Source organism: Sciurus vulgaris (genome assembly GCF_902686455.1).
Source record: "Sciurus vulgaris genome assembly, chromosome: 11".
Taxonomy (NCBI): domain Eukaryota; kingdom Metazoa; phylum Chordata; class Mammalia; order Rodentia; family Sciuridae; genus Sciurus; species Sciurus vulgaris.
In genome coordinates, this window is record NC_136472.1 from 71704646 (window position 1) to 71720856 (window position 16211).

The 16211-nt window shown below is 46.8% G+C and overlaps 1 protein-coding gene across 1 annotated transcript; it reads right to left on the bottom strand.

The window, feature by feature from the left end:
• Positions 1–6730, bottom strand: UCP2 (uncoupling protein 2). Its single transcript, XM_079103815.1, has 8 exons — positions 6570–6730; positions 5696–5853; positions 2774–3001; positions 2425–2635; positions 1458–1652; positions 1279–1380; positions 794–974; positions 1–411 (listed from the first exon to the last, which is right to left on the bottom strand). Exons 3-8 carry the CDS (start codon positions 2897–2899, stop codon positions 297–299), a joined length of 930 nt encoding a protein of 309 aa, XP_078959941.1. The 5' UTR covers positions 2900–3001; positions 5696–5853; positions 6570–6730; the 3' UTR covers positions 1–296.
• Between the last annotated feature and the right edge of the window lie 9481 nt (positions 6731–16211).

Genomic DNA, 16211 nt, shown 5'->3' on the forward strand with positions numbered 1-16211 from the left:
CAAGGTTGAGCTTGCTTTATAAGTGACAGGCTGGCTGGGGGTGAGGACAATGAGTCAGGCTGAACTTCTTAAGGGACTGAGGGTTTAGGATCCTGGCTGGTACCAAGCCTCCTCACTGCCAGACGGGGTCAACTCCCCGACACTGAGACTATGAGATGAGGTAGGGAGGGGTGGGAAGGTGGAGAATGGGAAGGGAGGTGGAGGGAAGAGGAGCAGAAGGAAGAGGCGGGGGAAGGGAAGCAGGGTGATTGGAGGAGAAGCCAAAGCCAGGCGGCCAGGTCAGCAGCAGGAGATGTTCAGAAGGGAGCCTCCCGGTAAGTACAGGCAGTCGTGAGGGCCCTTTTCAGCTGCTCGTAGGTGACAAACATCACCACGTTCCAGGAGCCCAAGCGGAGAAAGGAGGGCATGAACCTAGAGGAGAGAAAACAGAGGTCACAGGGGCACCTCTACTTCTGGCTCCTCCCACTGGGCCCTTGCATCCAGTCAAACCTGTGTGCTCTATTACAAGGAGGACTCAGTGAACTGAGCCCACCGCTGTGCCTGTGGGCATGAATCCGGCCCCATGTCCCCCCCACCACCCCCAATGCTGGGCATTAATTAAATCCAGGACCTCAAGCATGCTAGCCAAGCCCTCGAAAACTGAGTTCACCCCTAGCCCTGAGTACTCATTTTAACATCTAGATAGTAACTTTGGGAGGGTGGACACTTCGTCACGTCATCCTTCACCTCTCCCACCTGGGAAGGTATGGGTTGGATTTGGGTGGTGGCTGGCTGGGCGGGATCAGAGGCTCACCCTTTGTAGAAGGCTTGGGGCCCCTCCTTCTGGAGCATGGTAAGGGCACAGTGCCCAGCGCTGCTGTACTGGCCCAAGGCAGAGTTCATGTATCTCGTCTTGACTACGTCGACAGGGGAGGCGATGACAGTGGTGCAGAAGCCCGCCCCAAACGCAGAGGTGAAGTGGCAAGGGAGGTCATCTGCCAAGAAGCAGCAGGCAAGGACTCAGCACTCCTCACCCACCATCCCAGAGGCTAAAGGACTAAGAAGCTAAGACGTTCATGGTTTTAAAAGACAGACTCCATTGTGAGACCCTAAAAAGTCATTTTGTCAATCTAGCTTCAATTCCTCAATGTGCCAAGTAGGATCTTCATCCCAGTTGGCTTCCATATGGCAAGTAAGAAATAGAAAGCACTCTACAAGCAAAGGGCAGACAGAATGAGAAGATGTGGCCTTAGGCAACCAGTCCCTACACCCATTCCCGCATCATCCACCCTAACTCACCCGTCATGAGGTTGGCCTTCAGGAGGGCATCCTTGATGAGGTCATAGGTCACGAGTTCAGCACAGTTGACAATGGCATTACGGGCAACATTGGGAGAGGTCCCTACAGTGGGGAGAGCCTGCATGAGACCAGGGAATGCAGAGGAGGAAGAGAGAGAAGGAGAGACCTCTGGTACACACCTTTCCAGAGTCCCCGGAACCCTTCCTCTCGGGCGATGGTCTTGTAGGCATCAATTGTGCTTTGGTACCTCCGACTGGCCCCAGCACGGGCCTGAGCTTGGAACCGAACCTTTACCACATCTGTGGGCTGGGCCACAGCGACAGCCAGGGCACCAGTAGTGCTACCTGCCAGGAGGCGGCTCCCAATGCTGGCATCTGTGGGCAAACTGTGGTGTCAGTGGCCGGCTGGGCTTGCCCTCATGCCTCACCTCATCTCTCCAGCCTCAAACCATGTCACATGGTCCGACTTTCAGGAAGAGGGTCCAGACCAGTGCTTGCTCTAAGAACTTCTCGCATCAAACACAGTACCGCTGTGAGTGTCTACTGTTTGCTAGGATGGAGTAAGGATTAAGACAAAAGTGAGACTTAGGGCTTTTACAAAACGCTTCATTTAACCTGCTCCATAGCTAAGAGAAATCAGAATTGTTTCCATTTAACAATGCAAAAACCAAGGCTAAGAGAAGTGGGTTTCTGATAGACTGGGATTCCTAAGACTTGGGTTCTCAGCCCAGATCTACTCCCTGCCAGGTGATTCATGGGTAAAATGGAGGGTTTCCATGGGCATGCCACAGCAGTGAAGTGAGAGAGCTGGCCTGGGAGGCAAGAGTCTTGCTGTTTTATGGCTCCCCACTGTGTGCCCTTGGCCAAGTCCTGCCCCAACTCCAAGGCTCAGTCTTCAGCTCTAACACTGCAACGACTCCACCTACTTCCACTGTGAGAACCATCATGGGATGATGCCCTGTTCAGAACCTGGCATCGCCCAGGCCCTCAGAAATCATTAGAATTAGGGTCCCCCAAATTCCCCATTCCTCTAACCCTCTTGGGGATCACGGGGCCTACAGCTGCTATTCAGCTTCATGAATTAATATAAGAAAAAAAAAAAAAAAAAAAAAAAAAAAAAAAAGGCTAGGCCAAGCTACACACTCACGCTCAGAGCCCTTGGTGTAGAACTGCTTGACAGAATCATAGAGGCCGATACGGACAGAGGCAAAGCTCATCTGGCGCTGCAGGCCGGCCACCAGTCCATTGTAGAGGCTGCAGGGGCCCTCGGTACGCACCATGGTCAGGATGGTGCCCAGCACGCCACGGTACTGGGTACTGGCTGCAGTGCGCACTGACCCCTGACTTTCTCCTTGGATCTGCAGGACGAAGATAGATGGTTATAGAAACAGGCAGGCTGCCTCCCCATCTCCTGTCACTCCTATGTTCCCAAACACCCCACCTGCATGAGGGAGCAGATCAGATACCATCAGAACCCCTAGGTTTTATTCCCTTACTTGTAGTCGGACTTTGGCAGTATCCAAAGGAAAAGTGATGAGATCTGCAATGCAGGCAGCTGTTCCAGCCCCCAGGAACTTCACGGTGGCAGTAGGGGGTACATCTGTGGCCTTGAATCCAACCATGATTCTGATTTCCTGCTACCTCCCAGGAGATGGAGAACTGGAGAAGGGGGTACCTTCAATCAGCAAGAGCAGCAAGACAAGATAAAGGAACTCTGCCGGAATCTAAGCCAACAGGAGGAGAGAAGACCCATCAGCAACAGTGCCCCCAGGGCCCCTGCTCACCACCCCACTCACCTTCCCCAACAATCCCTTAGGCAGGCCTCGGCAGCCCCATACGGGAAAACAGGAGTGAGTTTCAGAGTTACTCAAGTAGGGGCTAGAGAAGCAATTCCTGTCCGAGGAGTTCCGATTTTGTGAAGGACTCCCTCCTGCTTCTTCCAGGAAGTCAGGATCCCAGTGATCCCAGTGCTACGTCATGACAGTCACTGACCCCGCTCCTGGTCTGCTGGAGCAGACTGCACCATATTTCTGCTCATGGAGCCAGCTCTCTGGAGGGCTGGCATAAGTGGGAAAAGGTTTCTGTCAGACCATGACCTGACAAGAAAAGACCTACAGGCTTCTGTTCTAGATTTTTAAGCAGGAGAGATTCCTATGGGTCTGAAATTACTGAAGAGAAGAAAAGGGAAGGAGGAGATGACTAATTTAATCCTTGCAGGCCCCCACACAGCTCAGGTTCTCTAGTCATCCTTTCAACAAGACTGCTTTGTTGGGCACTGGTCACTGAGACACCGGGCAATATTTACCCTGGAGAGGACGGACAGGGATTCCAGCTGCTGTGGGGCTTACAGGACATGCTCTCAAAATGTAGAGAAAACAGGGGAAGAGATAAGGAAGAGGGGTGATCAGACCAGGTAACATTTAGCTGGGTCTTTTTGTAGCCCTATTTTGTATCTTATTTTAGAGACAGGGTCTCACTGAATTGCTTAGTGCCTCGCCATTGCTGAGGCTGTTTTTTGTTTTTTTTTTTTTTTTTTTTTTTTTCTTTTGCGGTGTACTGAGGATCGAACCCAGGGCTTTGTGCTTGCAAGGCAAGCACTCTACTGACTGAGCTATCTCCCCAGCCCATGAGGCTGGTTTTGAACTCGTGATCCTCCTGCCTCAGCTTCCCCAGCCACTGGGATTACAGGCATTCGCATGTACCACTGCCCAGGTTAACTGTGTCTTAAAAGATGCTGGGCAATTCCCAAGCCTGAGAATAAGCAACAAAGTGTTGGGCTCCTCCTGGCCTATACTTTCCTTCAACATAGGTGGAGCTGGGCTTGGGTTGTGGCTCAGTGATAGAGCACTTGCCTAGCATGTGTGAGTCACTGGGTTCAATTCTCAGCACCACATATAAATAAATGAATAAAACAAAGGTCCATCAATAACTAAAAAAAATTTAAAAACACCAAAAAACAACATAGGTGGATCTGTTCCTCTACAAGAGAGGTAATCAGAGCTATGAAAAATGATACAGGAAACCAAAAACTCCATTTTGTTCTCAGAGTTGGAACAACACCCTGCTCTGCTGCCCCAGGAGGAAGTGAGCCCAGCACCCTAGTGGGGGAGGGTGACCTGCTTCTTCTTCCCCTGAGCTCACTTTTCTGATTTAATAGGAGCAGCTGCTCTGAGCTCAACTTGATTGGCTGCACCTGTCACTGGGGTTCAGGAATTAAGGGCTGGATGGTGGAAGGAGGATGCTGTGGGAGTTGCTTGTGACCCCTGGAAACAGCTCACCCAGCTTCTTCCTCCTTGGTTTCACCCCAGATGGCTGGGGCAAATGGGGAAATCAAGATGCAACTCACCAAAACAATTGCTTCAAACACTCCTACTGGGGCACGGCTTGATGTGATCCACGTTGTCGTGGAGCCTGGTTATATGAGGCTTAGTGAGACTGGTGCTCAGATGGCAGGATGGGCTGATGGTGTTCCTTGTCTCCCCAGCTTTCCTGCTGACATCCCTTCTCCTAGAGGGTGCTCCATGTCTTATCCCACCTCACTGCCCAGGACACTCTATTAGCTCACTTAGACCTCCCAGCTGCCATGTGAGGCAGCTGCACGTACTTCCATGTTAGACAACTTGGGAAGCGCAACTCCAGGCTCCAAAATTTATGCTGTTTGGCACTGCTGCCCAACTTGTCATTTCTTTCTTCCTGTTTTCTCAGCCCCAGGCACAGATAGGGCCTTTCACAAGGAAGTATCTCTCATACCAATTAAACAGTTCTGAGAAGATTCAGGCAGCTGATGTACCTTCTCTGGGCAACATATATGAGTCTACCATATACCTGACCTCAAGCTGGACAGTAGGGTGTTGTGGAGGCTAGCCACTACCCAGGGCAAAGGCAAGTGGACAGGGGGTCATGCTGACTGGGGTTTGCCAAAGATCAGTTCCTTGAGAGGGATTGGTATAGTTTCAAAAGTACTAAAGCCTACTAAAAAGAGCAAGTAAAACTCTGGCCTACAAAGAGTTAATCATATTTTATAGTCCCAGGAAAATAACCAGTTTCAGAGCTCAAAAAGTACACTCCCTTGACTACTAATCTCAGTCACAGGGATGGTCAAAAGCTAGAGTCAACAATATGAAGTTTGAACAATAGATTCTTGTTTTAGTTCTCCTGCTGATTCCCAGGGTGACTTGAGGCCATTGACTATGCCACAGAGGTCTCAGGTTCTTCCTTTATAAAATGGGGACCACCATCTTTGGTTTGTCAAGGTTGGCTTAAGGGCCACAGGAGATCAGGCATGATGAAAGTGCTTAGTGAACTGTGAGAGCCACTTTACCTGGGTAGTAGAGGTAGTTATTTTTGTCAATGTGCTGCTGACACACTGACAGGGCACAGAGGCAACAGGAGACCACTCCCTTACCCTGGATTCTTACCTGGCTTTGAGAAGGTCTCAGGCTGAGGCCTCCAAGATCAAGCTTCTCTAAAGGCGTCCCATTCTTCAAAGTTGCCAGCAGCTATCATGGCCCAATTCCCTTGGTTTTCCATAGAAAATGGCTGGAAGACGAAACACCTAAAGGACATACTATGTGTCCTGGGGGTGAGGGCAAAGGAAGAAAGTTGAGGAGAAATCAACTTTAAAGGACCATACCCCAGCAAGGGCCACCTGCCCAAGCCACCTCAGCCCTTGACTTGGGGGTAAGGATGGGGTCCATTTCACCCAGGCAGCCAGGGACTAATTAGGTACACAAACCGGCTGCGGTGGGGGGGGGGGGGGTGTCAACTTAGGAGTCCTCTTTCTCCTGTCCGCTTAGTATCAGACCTTCCAGGCTTATTTTCCTGATAGTCCCTTAGGCTGGTATCACTCAACAGTCAGCAGACTTGCTGAACAGGAGTGTGGTGAGGAGGTCCCGATAGGACAGTCCCTCTCTGGTAGTTGGCTAAGGCCCAGACCTGGGCTTCCAGGAGGCTGGAGCAGCTGGTAGTGGGCCGGGAGAAGTAGCTCAAAGCCTCCTTCCAGCAGAAACGCCCCTGTGTTGGGTCATCCTGACCATTACAGAGGCCCAGAGGACCCCCACTCAGGGCAAGTTGGGCATCATGGCCTAGGAGGAGCAATCAAAGGCATAAATTACAGCCGGCTAGACGCAAGAGGGGAAGAACAAAAGGGAGTTGGGAAAAGGGCAACAGAAGAGGGATAAAGGAAAAGCACAGGAGGACAACGAGAACTAAACACTAGACTGGAGGGAGAGAAGATAAAGAGTAAGGAGCCGGGGGCAGGTGTGGCGGGCGCAGAGCTGGGGCTGCGCTCACCGGGCTGCTGAGAGAACACGAGAGTGCAGACGACGCTGTCGGCGGGCGGAGGTCACGCGAAAGCTGCACCCACACAGACCGGTCGGTCCCAACGCGCGGCTTGGAGGGGCTTGCAACAGGGTCCGCGCGGGCGATAGCCCGCTTTTAAGCCTCGGGGGCGTGGCCTGGGGCGGGGCGGGGCCAGGCAAGGACCACCTGCTCCACCAGCCGGAGGGGGCACTCTGGAGCCACCGCCTTTCCACTGGGGCTGTTCCGCCCCGAGCTTCCTCCGCACCTTCTTCCACTCCCATTTCGGCGCGGGCTGATCACCGAGTTTACCCCCTTTTCCCCTCAGAGGGTCGCCCCCTTGCGCCTCCCACTCTCGCGGTCAGCCAGCCCGGAAGGAAGAAGGGTCTTGTCCAGGCCTACAGACTTCTGGCTGTCGGCCAGGGCGCCTTCTACCTGCGGCCCAGAGGCGGGCGGACTAACATGCACTCCCTTTCTACCCGCCCAGCCCGTGACTCCCGGCTGCCGGGCGGAGCGCGGGCTCCCGCGGGGCGGGGGAGGAGCCAATCCCGCTGCAGTAGCAGGTGGCCGGGCAACGATCGCCACAGCTGGGCGCGGCTGGTGTTCCCGCCTTCCTCTGCAGTGCTAGTCTTGCCCCTGGGGACCCAGGGAATAAAGGGCCGGGCGGGGGCACCAAGTGTGACATCCTGTCTTCAGGCAAGGAGGAGTTAACTGGCCGATGGCGCCAGGAAAGGAAGGCAGAGCAGGGCTCGGGCCATCTGTGCTCAGCCCTGGGCAGGGACCTCAGCTGTCTGATGATCTTGCGGGGTTGACATACACGGAAAAAACCGATACGTGGGTACGGTGCCAGGACAACACATGTATTTGAGGAACAGAAGAAGGAACCTGTCTGTCCTTGAACTCCCTGTCCCTACTTCTGTGTACCCTCTGTCCCTCTGTTTTTATTCTTGTCTGCTTCATAGTATTTAAGTATTCATTCAGGACATGGAATATGTTTCCTGGATTACATTGTGAGCACTCCAAGAGCAAGACGCTATTTCCTTTGTTTATGGTGTCACTCCCTCCAAAGGCCTTTATAGGGGCTAAGTAGAGTTCTAAGAAAGTTCATTGGGGAGTGAGATAATAGGGACAAAGGGCAAATGCACTCCTGGGCCTTGGCTCATAGCCTGACAGCCATTAAAAGGTCCCACCTCAATTCAGTTTGTCAGATACCAAATGAACCTCATTTATCCACCCTCAATACCAGGCACACCATTAGAGCTAGGATACTTTCATTTAACTCTTTTTTTTTTTTTTTTTTTTTTTCACTCACTCTTAACTCAGGGCAAGGATGCTTGAGTTAAAATACCCTCACAGGCTGAAGTGCACCTAAAGCCAATTAACCCAAAATCCCAGGCCACCCCTGCAAGCAGCCAGTAAAACTAGCTCCCATCTTTTATTCCAGCATGCCAATCTGACACTTTCTTGTCCTCAGAGCTGTGTCTCCCTTCCCAAATGAAGGACCCACTAAAAGTTTTGCCTGTATATTTGAACTCAAGTGACTCAGTTTCATTTTTGTCATCAAGTCAAAGTTCTCAGTATCTAGCATCAGGAGGATAGGGTGGAGTGGAGTATTTGTTGAGGACAGTTACTATGTGTGAGGTTCTGTGTGATTATTTCATTTTGAAACCAGTATTAATCGATATGGAGAATGAGAAATCCCCAAGATAATGAGGCCTGAGGAAAGGGAGGGAAAAAGAAGGCCATGCACCTTCAGCCTTCATCTCCCAAGACAAATGTTTTCCAGTTGCCAGCTGCAGACAGGGAGGAGGTGTGTTAATCACCCTTAAAGAAACAGTCTCTAGGAAGTGTTAATCTCCTCCAAAGTAAATCCTCTCTAGACACTGCCCACAGACCACCACCCCACCCCAAAAAGTTCAAATTCCTGAGTGCCCAAAGAAACTGATAGTTTCACCCCTCAAAATAACCTATATAAATGTAGTCCTTTTCTTTGTTCAGTGGCTCATTTTCCACCAGGAAAGTGGGTCCACGGGCACCATTCCATCCCTGCATCCCCTGTTCTGGTATGAAACTGTTCCTGAATAAACAGCTGAGATGACTCTTGTGTCCTGCCTGGTCTTTTTACGCTAACAAGTATTAAGTTTTATTTTGTAGACGAGGAAATGGAGTGTGAAAGAGGATTGTTACCAGAGTCCCTAGGACAAAGACCCTGGCTCCAGGGATCCCAACAAACCAGGCTTGGCCACCCAACCCAATATGCCAGTCAAAAAGATGAGCAGTGGTAAGGGTGGAAAAGGAGCTTTAATCAGCATGGCTGTGCAGGGAAGAACAGATAAAGGGGTTCAGTGACTAAAGATTTGTCTTTAAGAGGCTCACAAGAACTTTGGGGTTTTATAGAAAACAGGAACAAATGCAAAAGTCCCAGTCTGCAAGGCTGGGGGGTTTTCATAGCTGGCAGAGGAGGTCATCTTGTTCAGACCATGATCTGGTTGATTGTTATGTCAGTACTCTTTCTGTGAAGCTCCACAGCTCCAGGAAGGTCATGGCCACTTGAAAGGGTGATTCAGTTCCCATCATGAAATGACTGCTTCTGGTTAGGAGCGAAGCCTGAGTTTTATCAGGGGTAATCACACTCACTTGTGGGGGGACAGTCTCATGGATGATCTGTCCCTGTAGTTTGGGTCCCTTGTCATAACTACGCTTATCAATCAGTCCTATTGTTCCTAGAATCCAAGGTAATGCCAGAAGAGAGTGACTCAGGGGAAAAAAAAAAGAGAGAGACAAATGGAGCTACTTGGGAGGTTAAGGTAGGTTCAAAAATTCAAGACCCATCTGTTCTGACTTAGCAAAACATTGTCTCAAAATAAACATTTTCAAAAAAGGATAAGATCGTAGCTCAGTGATAGAGTGGCCCTGAGTTTAATCCACAGTACTGCAAGAATAAAAGAGACAAATGGAGTCAGAGAGGGACAAAATGGAGTTGGCTAGGTAAGTGATTGGATCCTTTGAGGGGTGGGGGCAAAAAGACAGTCAGTGTATATAATAAATAATTGGGTCTGATTGGGAAGATGGGGCTGATTCAAGAGGAAAGAAAATAAAATGCTAATATCTCCAAAGCCCTTCCTGTTCCTCCTCCACCTGCTGCCAGGGTAACCTGCTCCCAGGGATTGTTCCTCCCTGAAGGGAGTTGTAGAAGTTGTTAATGAAGTACCTCCTGGGTGGCTCCTTTCCTGCCCTTTGGACTGACATGGAGAGGCACCCCTGGAAGGCTTCTTTACCCCCTTTTGTCCTACCTTTTTCCCTGGTCAGTCACCATCACATAGGTAAGATAAGGGGAGAAGAAGGAGGGCATGAGAACAAGAGAAATGTAAAATATATAAAAGGGGTAGGCACCCCCACTTCCTCCAACACGCAGCTCTGGGATCCCCTTCTCTGTGGATAGGTCTGTCTCTGTTCTATCCTTTAAATAAAACTTGCTTTCTACACTTGCCTCTGTTTCTCAGGTGTTCAATCTTCACATCTGGGGTAATGGAACTCAGCCCTGATTCTCATCACTGCTGTATCACCTCCTTCAAAATGACTTGCCTAATGTCACACACAGTGGTGAGCCCTGACTTAAATCCTGGTCAATTTGGCACCAGGTTTTTTCCACAAGCAGAAGGAATTGTCAGCTAACAGCTGAGGAGATCAGCAGGAATAGGACTAGATACTTGTAGCAGGAAAGAAAAACACACTGAGCACATGGTTTTGGCAGAAGCAGAGGGGACACTCAGAAGTTAAGACTGAAAATCATTTCTGGCTCTAAGGAGTCTCCCATCTACTCACTGATCTAGGTTTTACACAGAAGCTTCTTCCTGTGACTGTGATGAACTGATTCCCAGAATATTGGCATCAGATCTGCTATTTTGCTGCTGCCATTATTCTCCCTCCCCTACACCACTTTAAACCCAGATTGTTAGCCCGGGAACTTCCTAGCCAGTAATTGGTCCAGATTGTTAGCGGGAGAACCTCCTTGCCAGCCATTGATCCATTATTAACCCACAAAATTCCACTATTTAAGAATGGCTCCACCACCATATATTCTCTCCCCTCTTCCTGTCCCCTCTCCCCTCTCCCCTCTCTCTCCCTTCCCTCTCCCTCCTCTCTCCTCTCTCTCTTCTCTCTCTTCTCTCCTCTTTCCTTCTCTCTCCCCCACTGTGGGCAGACATTCTGCCTGTCCGCTTAATAAAATCTCTTGCGTGAGTTCCTGCATCAGGAGTGGTTTCTGGGTACTTTCACAGAATGCTCAGTGAATTCATAGTAAAATTGCTAAACTTGTGTCTCTGATGAGATAATGAAGAACAAGGTGGATCCAAAGGCCTGCAAATGAAAAGGTCATTCTGTAACATGAACTTAGACTCTTCAATTTTGCTGACATCTCTGCCTTCACTTTGAATCTGCCTCCTTTGCTCTGATCCATTAACATCCTGTGATGAGTTAAAACTACCTTTCAGACAACATCCACTTTCTTACAGCCAACAAGACCCCTCCTAAATAATCCTGAGATAATGATGGACGAGGCCACAACAGATCAAGAGCACCTGTTTTGCAGCTGTGCAAAACCTCCAACTCTGCAAACTCCCAATCCTTGCCCTCATTCCCCCTTTTATATAAACTCAAAGTCATTGTCAGACTCTTGCAGACAGGGCTAAGGATGAGTGTTCCCTTGATCTTCCCAGTATAGCTACACTAATTAAAGTTCCTTTCACGCTTTTCACTATTATCTTTTCTGTATGGTTTTCTGAATGAGTGGCTGGATTTCCAGTCTCACCTCTGGCCTAGGACTCCAGTAACAATGCTGGTTGTAAAACAAAAATCTGGATTCCAAAGACTTTATTCTATTCCTGAGATGTTTGTTTACCTTTGGCAAAATTCAAGAGACCGTTAAAAGGATGATGTGCAGACACTTGGAAAGGGAAGTAGAAAACACCAGGATACAACATGGATTCCTTAAGAAGGAATTTTGTTAAAATATTTTTTTTCCCCAATGGAACCAGGCAGATCACAATATTTCTATAGACACTGTAGTTCTGGATTTTAAGCAAGTAGCTTACCCAAGTCGTAAGATACCCTGTAGAGGGCTGAGGTTGTGACTCAGTGGTAGAGCACTTGCCTGTCAAGTATGAGGCACTGGGTTGGATCCTCAGCACTACATAAAAATAAATAAATAAATAAATAAATAACGTTTATTAAAAAAGATACCCTGTAAACAAATTGGAGACTTTATGGATATAGATAAGTGTATTTTTAAAACTTGTTGTTTAATTTCATTTAATTTTATGAACATTGATTACATGCACATAATCAAATTAGCAAGGTTTCATACATTTTGTTGGATAATTTTAATCCATACTGAAAATGGAGTTTGAAATGGCACTCATTCAATACTGTAAAATGATCCTCTGTGCTTAGTTTGGGAACTTCAAAATCTTTAAATACAAACTATGTTTAAAACACTGAAAATGAGAAGACACAAATGACAGAAAAAATGGAAAACGTCAGATAATAAAAGTCAACATGAGAAAAATGTTGAACCTTTCCAATGTCTCTAGTGGTTTCTGCTAAAAACATTGAGTAGATTGACTGTATTAATTCCCATCCCGCCACTAAAAAATATTATCTGATTGCATTTAAAAAAGCAATCAAGGACATTTGATGCTAATATATTCTTTAAATGATATAAAGGTGAATTATTTTAAACCCACTTGAGAGATGAAATTGAACCAAACATTTAGAGAGAGTTTCCTACTGGAATATAAGCATAGTGGAAGATTCTTTTCTGTAGAGTCTATGTTGTGGTAGTATTCACACAGATTTTCTCTTTTAATCAGAACTGAACGGTGGCATTCCAAAGCACAGTTCAAGAAAACCCCAGTCTGGTTCTGTTGTGGCAACATGAGAGTTATTTTGTAGTTCAGTCTGTAGTTGCTTCCTCAATTATCATTCAAATGACCCTGTACTCTTCTTGTCTCTAAACAGGAAGTCAGATCTGGTTCTTCTTTCTCATCTGAAGCATCACTGAACTTTCTGTTTACAAATTAAGTAGAAACATACAACCTGGTGACATAGCCACAAAAATTCCAGCATGCCCACTTTGTTCCTTACTATTTGCCATACTTTATGAACACCCTCATTGACAACTTTATAATAAAAAATACACACCAGGGAATCCAGCCCATCAGGATAGGAGACCTTGATGTATTGGATCAGTTATCCAGAGCCACACCCAGCAGAGGTCAGAAGCCCATATCTTTTATTTCATTTTATTTTTTTTAAATTTTTTAGTTGTCGATGGACTTTTCTATTTTTGTGTGGTGCTGAGAATTGAACCCAGTGCCCCACACATGCTAGGCAAGCACTCTACCACTGAGCTACAACCCCAGTTCCGCCCCCCCATATCTTTTATAATCCAAAGTTACAAGACCTCTTTCTCCTCACCATATGAGGACATAACAAGAAGGCACCATCTGCAAGTCAGGAAGAGACCCCACACACCCCAGAAACCCAATTGCAGAAGCCTTGACCTTGGACTTCTCAGTCTCCAGAGCTGTGAGAAATAAATCCCTGTGTTTAAGACTCCCAGTGTATGGTATTTTGTAATGGCAGCCCAAGTGGACTAATAGACCAACGTTAGGGAAATTGGAGTGTTTGGGGAATGATGCGCGGAGCTATTCAAGTGTTTTAAGTAGGGAGTGACAAGCTGCAGTACAGAGAATGAATTAGTGGGGTAAACTCCCATCCTAGTTAGAGGAGACTGTTGTTGAAATCAAGGCAAGAGTTTTTGAAGTGGGAGATGAGTGAATAGAATAGTCATAAAATCAATAACACTTGGTAAGATTCTGTTTGGAAGGAGGAGTGAAGGAGAAATGCTTACACGTTTAAAAGAACATACAAATAGCCTCAGTAGTATCCCCATCAAACCATTTTCTGGTCTCTGAACTCAACTACTTGGGTCACAGCAGCCTCACTACCTCCAGAGTTTCCATGGCTGAACAGGGAGAGAGCTTTCTGCTAAGGAACAGAAGCACACATGCTGCAGCGTTTATTGCTCTGCCCACTTCTGTCCTTAGACATACACTCGGTCAACATACTTGGGGAACTTGGTGCCCCTCTGACGGCCACACTGTGTTCTATCTCACTGTTTCCCTGTGAGCCTGCCCTACTAACCTGAGCATTCCTTGCAAACATACACAGGATTATGTTTACAATTGTACCCCAGCTGCTTCTAGCACAGTACCAGGAACATTGCAAAATAAATGAGTGAATGAATATTTGAGTTAATTTTTTAAATTATGGTAAAGTACACATAACAAAATCTACCATCTTGCTGGGCGTGGTGCCATACTTTTGTAAACCCAGCAACTTGGGAGACTGAGGCAAGAAGATCACAAGTTCTAGGCCAGCCTTAGCAATTTAGTGAGACCCTGTCTCAAAATAAAAAATAAAAAAGGGCTGAGGATGTGACTCTGGGGATTCAATCCCTGGTACCCAAAACAAACAAACAAACAAACAAACAAACAAAAAACTACTATTTTTTCACTTTAAAAAGTACAGTTTTTTGGTGTTGATAAAATAATTCATATTGTTCTGAAACCATCCCTCTCCAGAACTCTTGAAACACTGAAACTCTATTGAATTTGACTACTCAAAATGTCTCATGTATGTGGAATCGTAGGGTATTTGTCTTTTGCTTCCCTTAGCATAATCTTCTCAAGATTCATTCATTCTGTGACATGTCTATTATCTGTACATACCATGTTTTGTTTATCCATTCATCTGCCAATTGGAACTTGGGTGCTTCCTTCTTTTGACTATTGTGAATAACGCTGCTATGAACATGGTGTACAAATACCTCTTCAGGACAGTGCTTTCCATTATTTTAGGTGTACGTATGAAGTAGAAATTGCTTGACATATGGTAATTCTCTTTTTAATTTTTTTGAGGAATCATCATACTGTTTTCCACAGCTGCTGTGTCATTTTACCTTCCCACCAGCAGTGCACAGGGTTCCATTTCGCCAATTCCTCCATATCTTAGCCAACACTTACCTTGTTTGTTGTTGTTGTTATATTGGTGGTAGGGATTGAACCCAGGGGTGCTCTACCACTGAGCCACAACTCCAGCCCCTTTAATATAATTTTTTTGGAGACAAGATCTCACTAAATTTCTAGGGACTTGCTAAGTTGGTGAGGTTGAACTTGAACTTGCAATCCTTCTGCCTCAGTCTCCCAAGTAACTGGATTTGTAGGCTTGTGCCTATAACAAGTTTTGTTTTTTTGTTTTGTGTTGTTTTACTATGTAGCCATCCTAATGAGCATGAGGTGGTATTTCATTGTGATTTTGATTTACATCTCCTTAATTATTGATGTGTTAACTTCTCCTCATTGTAACAAAATAGCTAAAATATATAGAAATATAAATAATATAAAATATAAGGAGGAAAGATTTATTTTGGCTTAACATTTCAGAGGTTTCAGTCCCTGTTCACTTGGCCTCATAGTTTTGGGGCCTGTGGCAAGACAGAACCTCATGGCAGAAGCACCTGGCAGAGGAAATTGCTCACCTCATGGTGTCAGGAAGTAGAGAGGGGGTGGGGAGAAATCACCAATAGTGATCGCCAAGGGGTGTGTGTGTGTGTGTGTGTGTGTGTGTGTGTGTGTGTAACACTGTCCCAGGCAGAGGTAACAAGCAGTCCACAGGCTATTATGTGGGAATGAGCTTGCCATGTTCAAAGAGTAGAAAGAACATAACGCAGTTGCATAGCCAGAAGGCCATGTGGCTGGAGTGAGGTGAATGGAGGGTGACAGTGAGATCATTCATTTACTCATTCATCAACTATGTAAAAGATGTGCCAGAGGCTGAGAAGTCAGAGGACAGCCAATTGTTTGGAAAGTTTGGCAGAGAAATGAAGGAGAAAAAATAGCCATTGTAGAAGGAAACTCCTAAGGGTTCCTTTCAATTTTCCCTGAAGTGCACGCGTGCACACACACACACAGAACACCCAAGTAAAAAGAGGAGAAATTGGAGACCAGGGGAATAGATGCAGAGGTGAGGTTGGAGGAATCACTCTGCAAAAGATATGAGAAACCTAGAAATATAAGATTCCTCAAAGCAAATATATATAAAAGGGAAGAAAAGCAAAATGAAAGCATTCTCTGATCTTTTCAGTGAGATTTGAAGAATGGTCACACATGAAAGGTTAGTGGGGGTTCAATCCACAGCACTGCAAAAAAAAAAAAAAAAAAAAAAAAAAGATTAGTGGGCCTGGAGAATTATTTATAAGAAAGATGATTATAGCCAAGTGCGGTGGTGCACATCCATCACACCTGTAATTCCACTCAGGAGGCTGAGGCAGGAGGATCACCAATTCGAGGTCAGCCTCAACAACTTAGTGAGACCCTGTCTTAAAATAAAAAATAAAAAGAGCTGGGGATGTGGCTCAATGGTAAGTGCCCTTGGTCATCGGACCTCAGGAGTTCACATTCCTGGTTTCCTGGAGACAAAAACTGAAGTCAGGACTAGAATGGGCCCATATGCTGTAGTGTGAAGGAATCACAGAACTACAGAGCTTTGGGTTGTCTGGTTTATGTTCTACCT

Coding starts and splice junctions, on each gene's coding strand:
- UCP2 (XM_079103815.1), bottom strand. CDS start 2,899: ATGGTTGGATTCAAGGCCACAGATGTACCCCCTACTGCCACCGTGAAG. Junction 1,381..1,457: donor GTTCCGGGGACTCTGGAAAG/GTGTGTACCAGA, acceptor TCCCCACTGTAG/GGACCTCTCCCAATGTTGCC. Junction 412..793: donor CCCCAAGCCTTCTACAAAGG/GTGAGCCTCTGA, acceptor TCTCTCCTCTAG/GTTCATGCCCTCCTTTCTCC.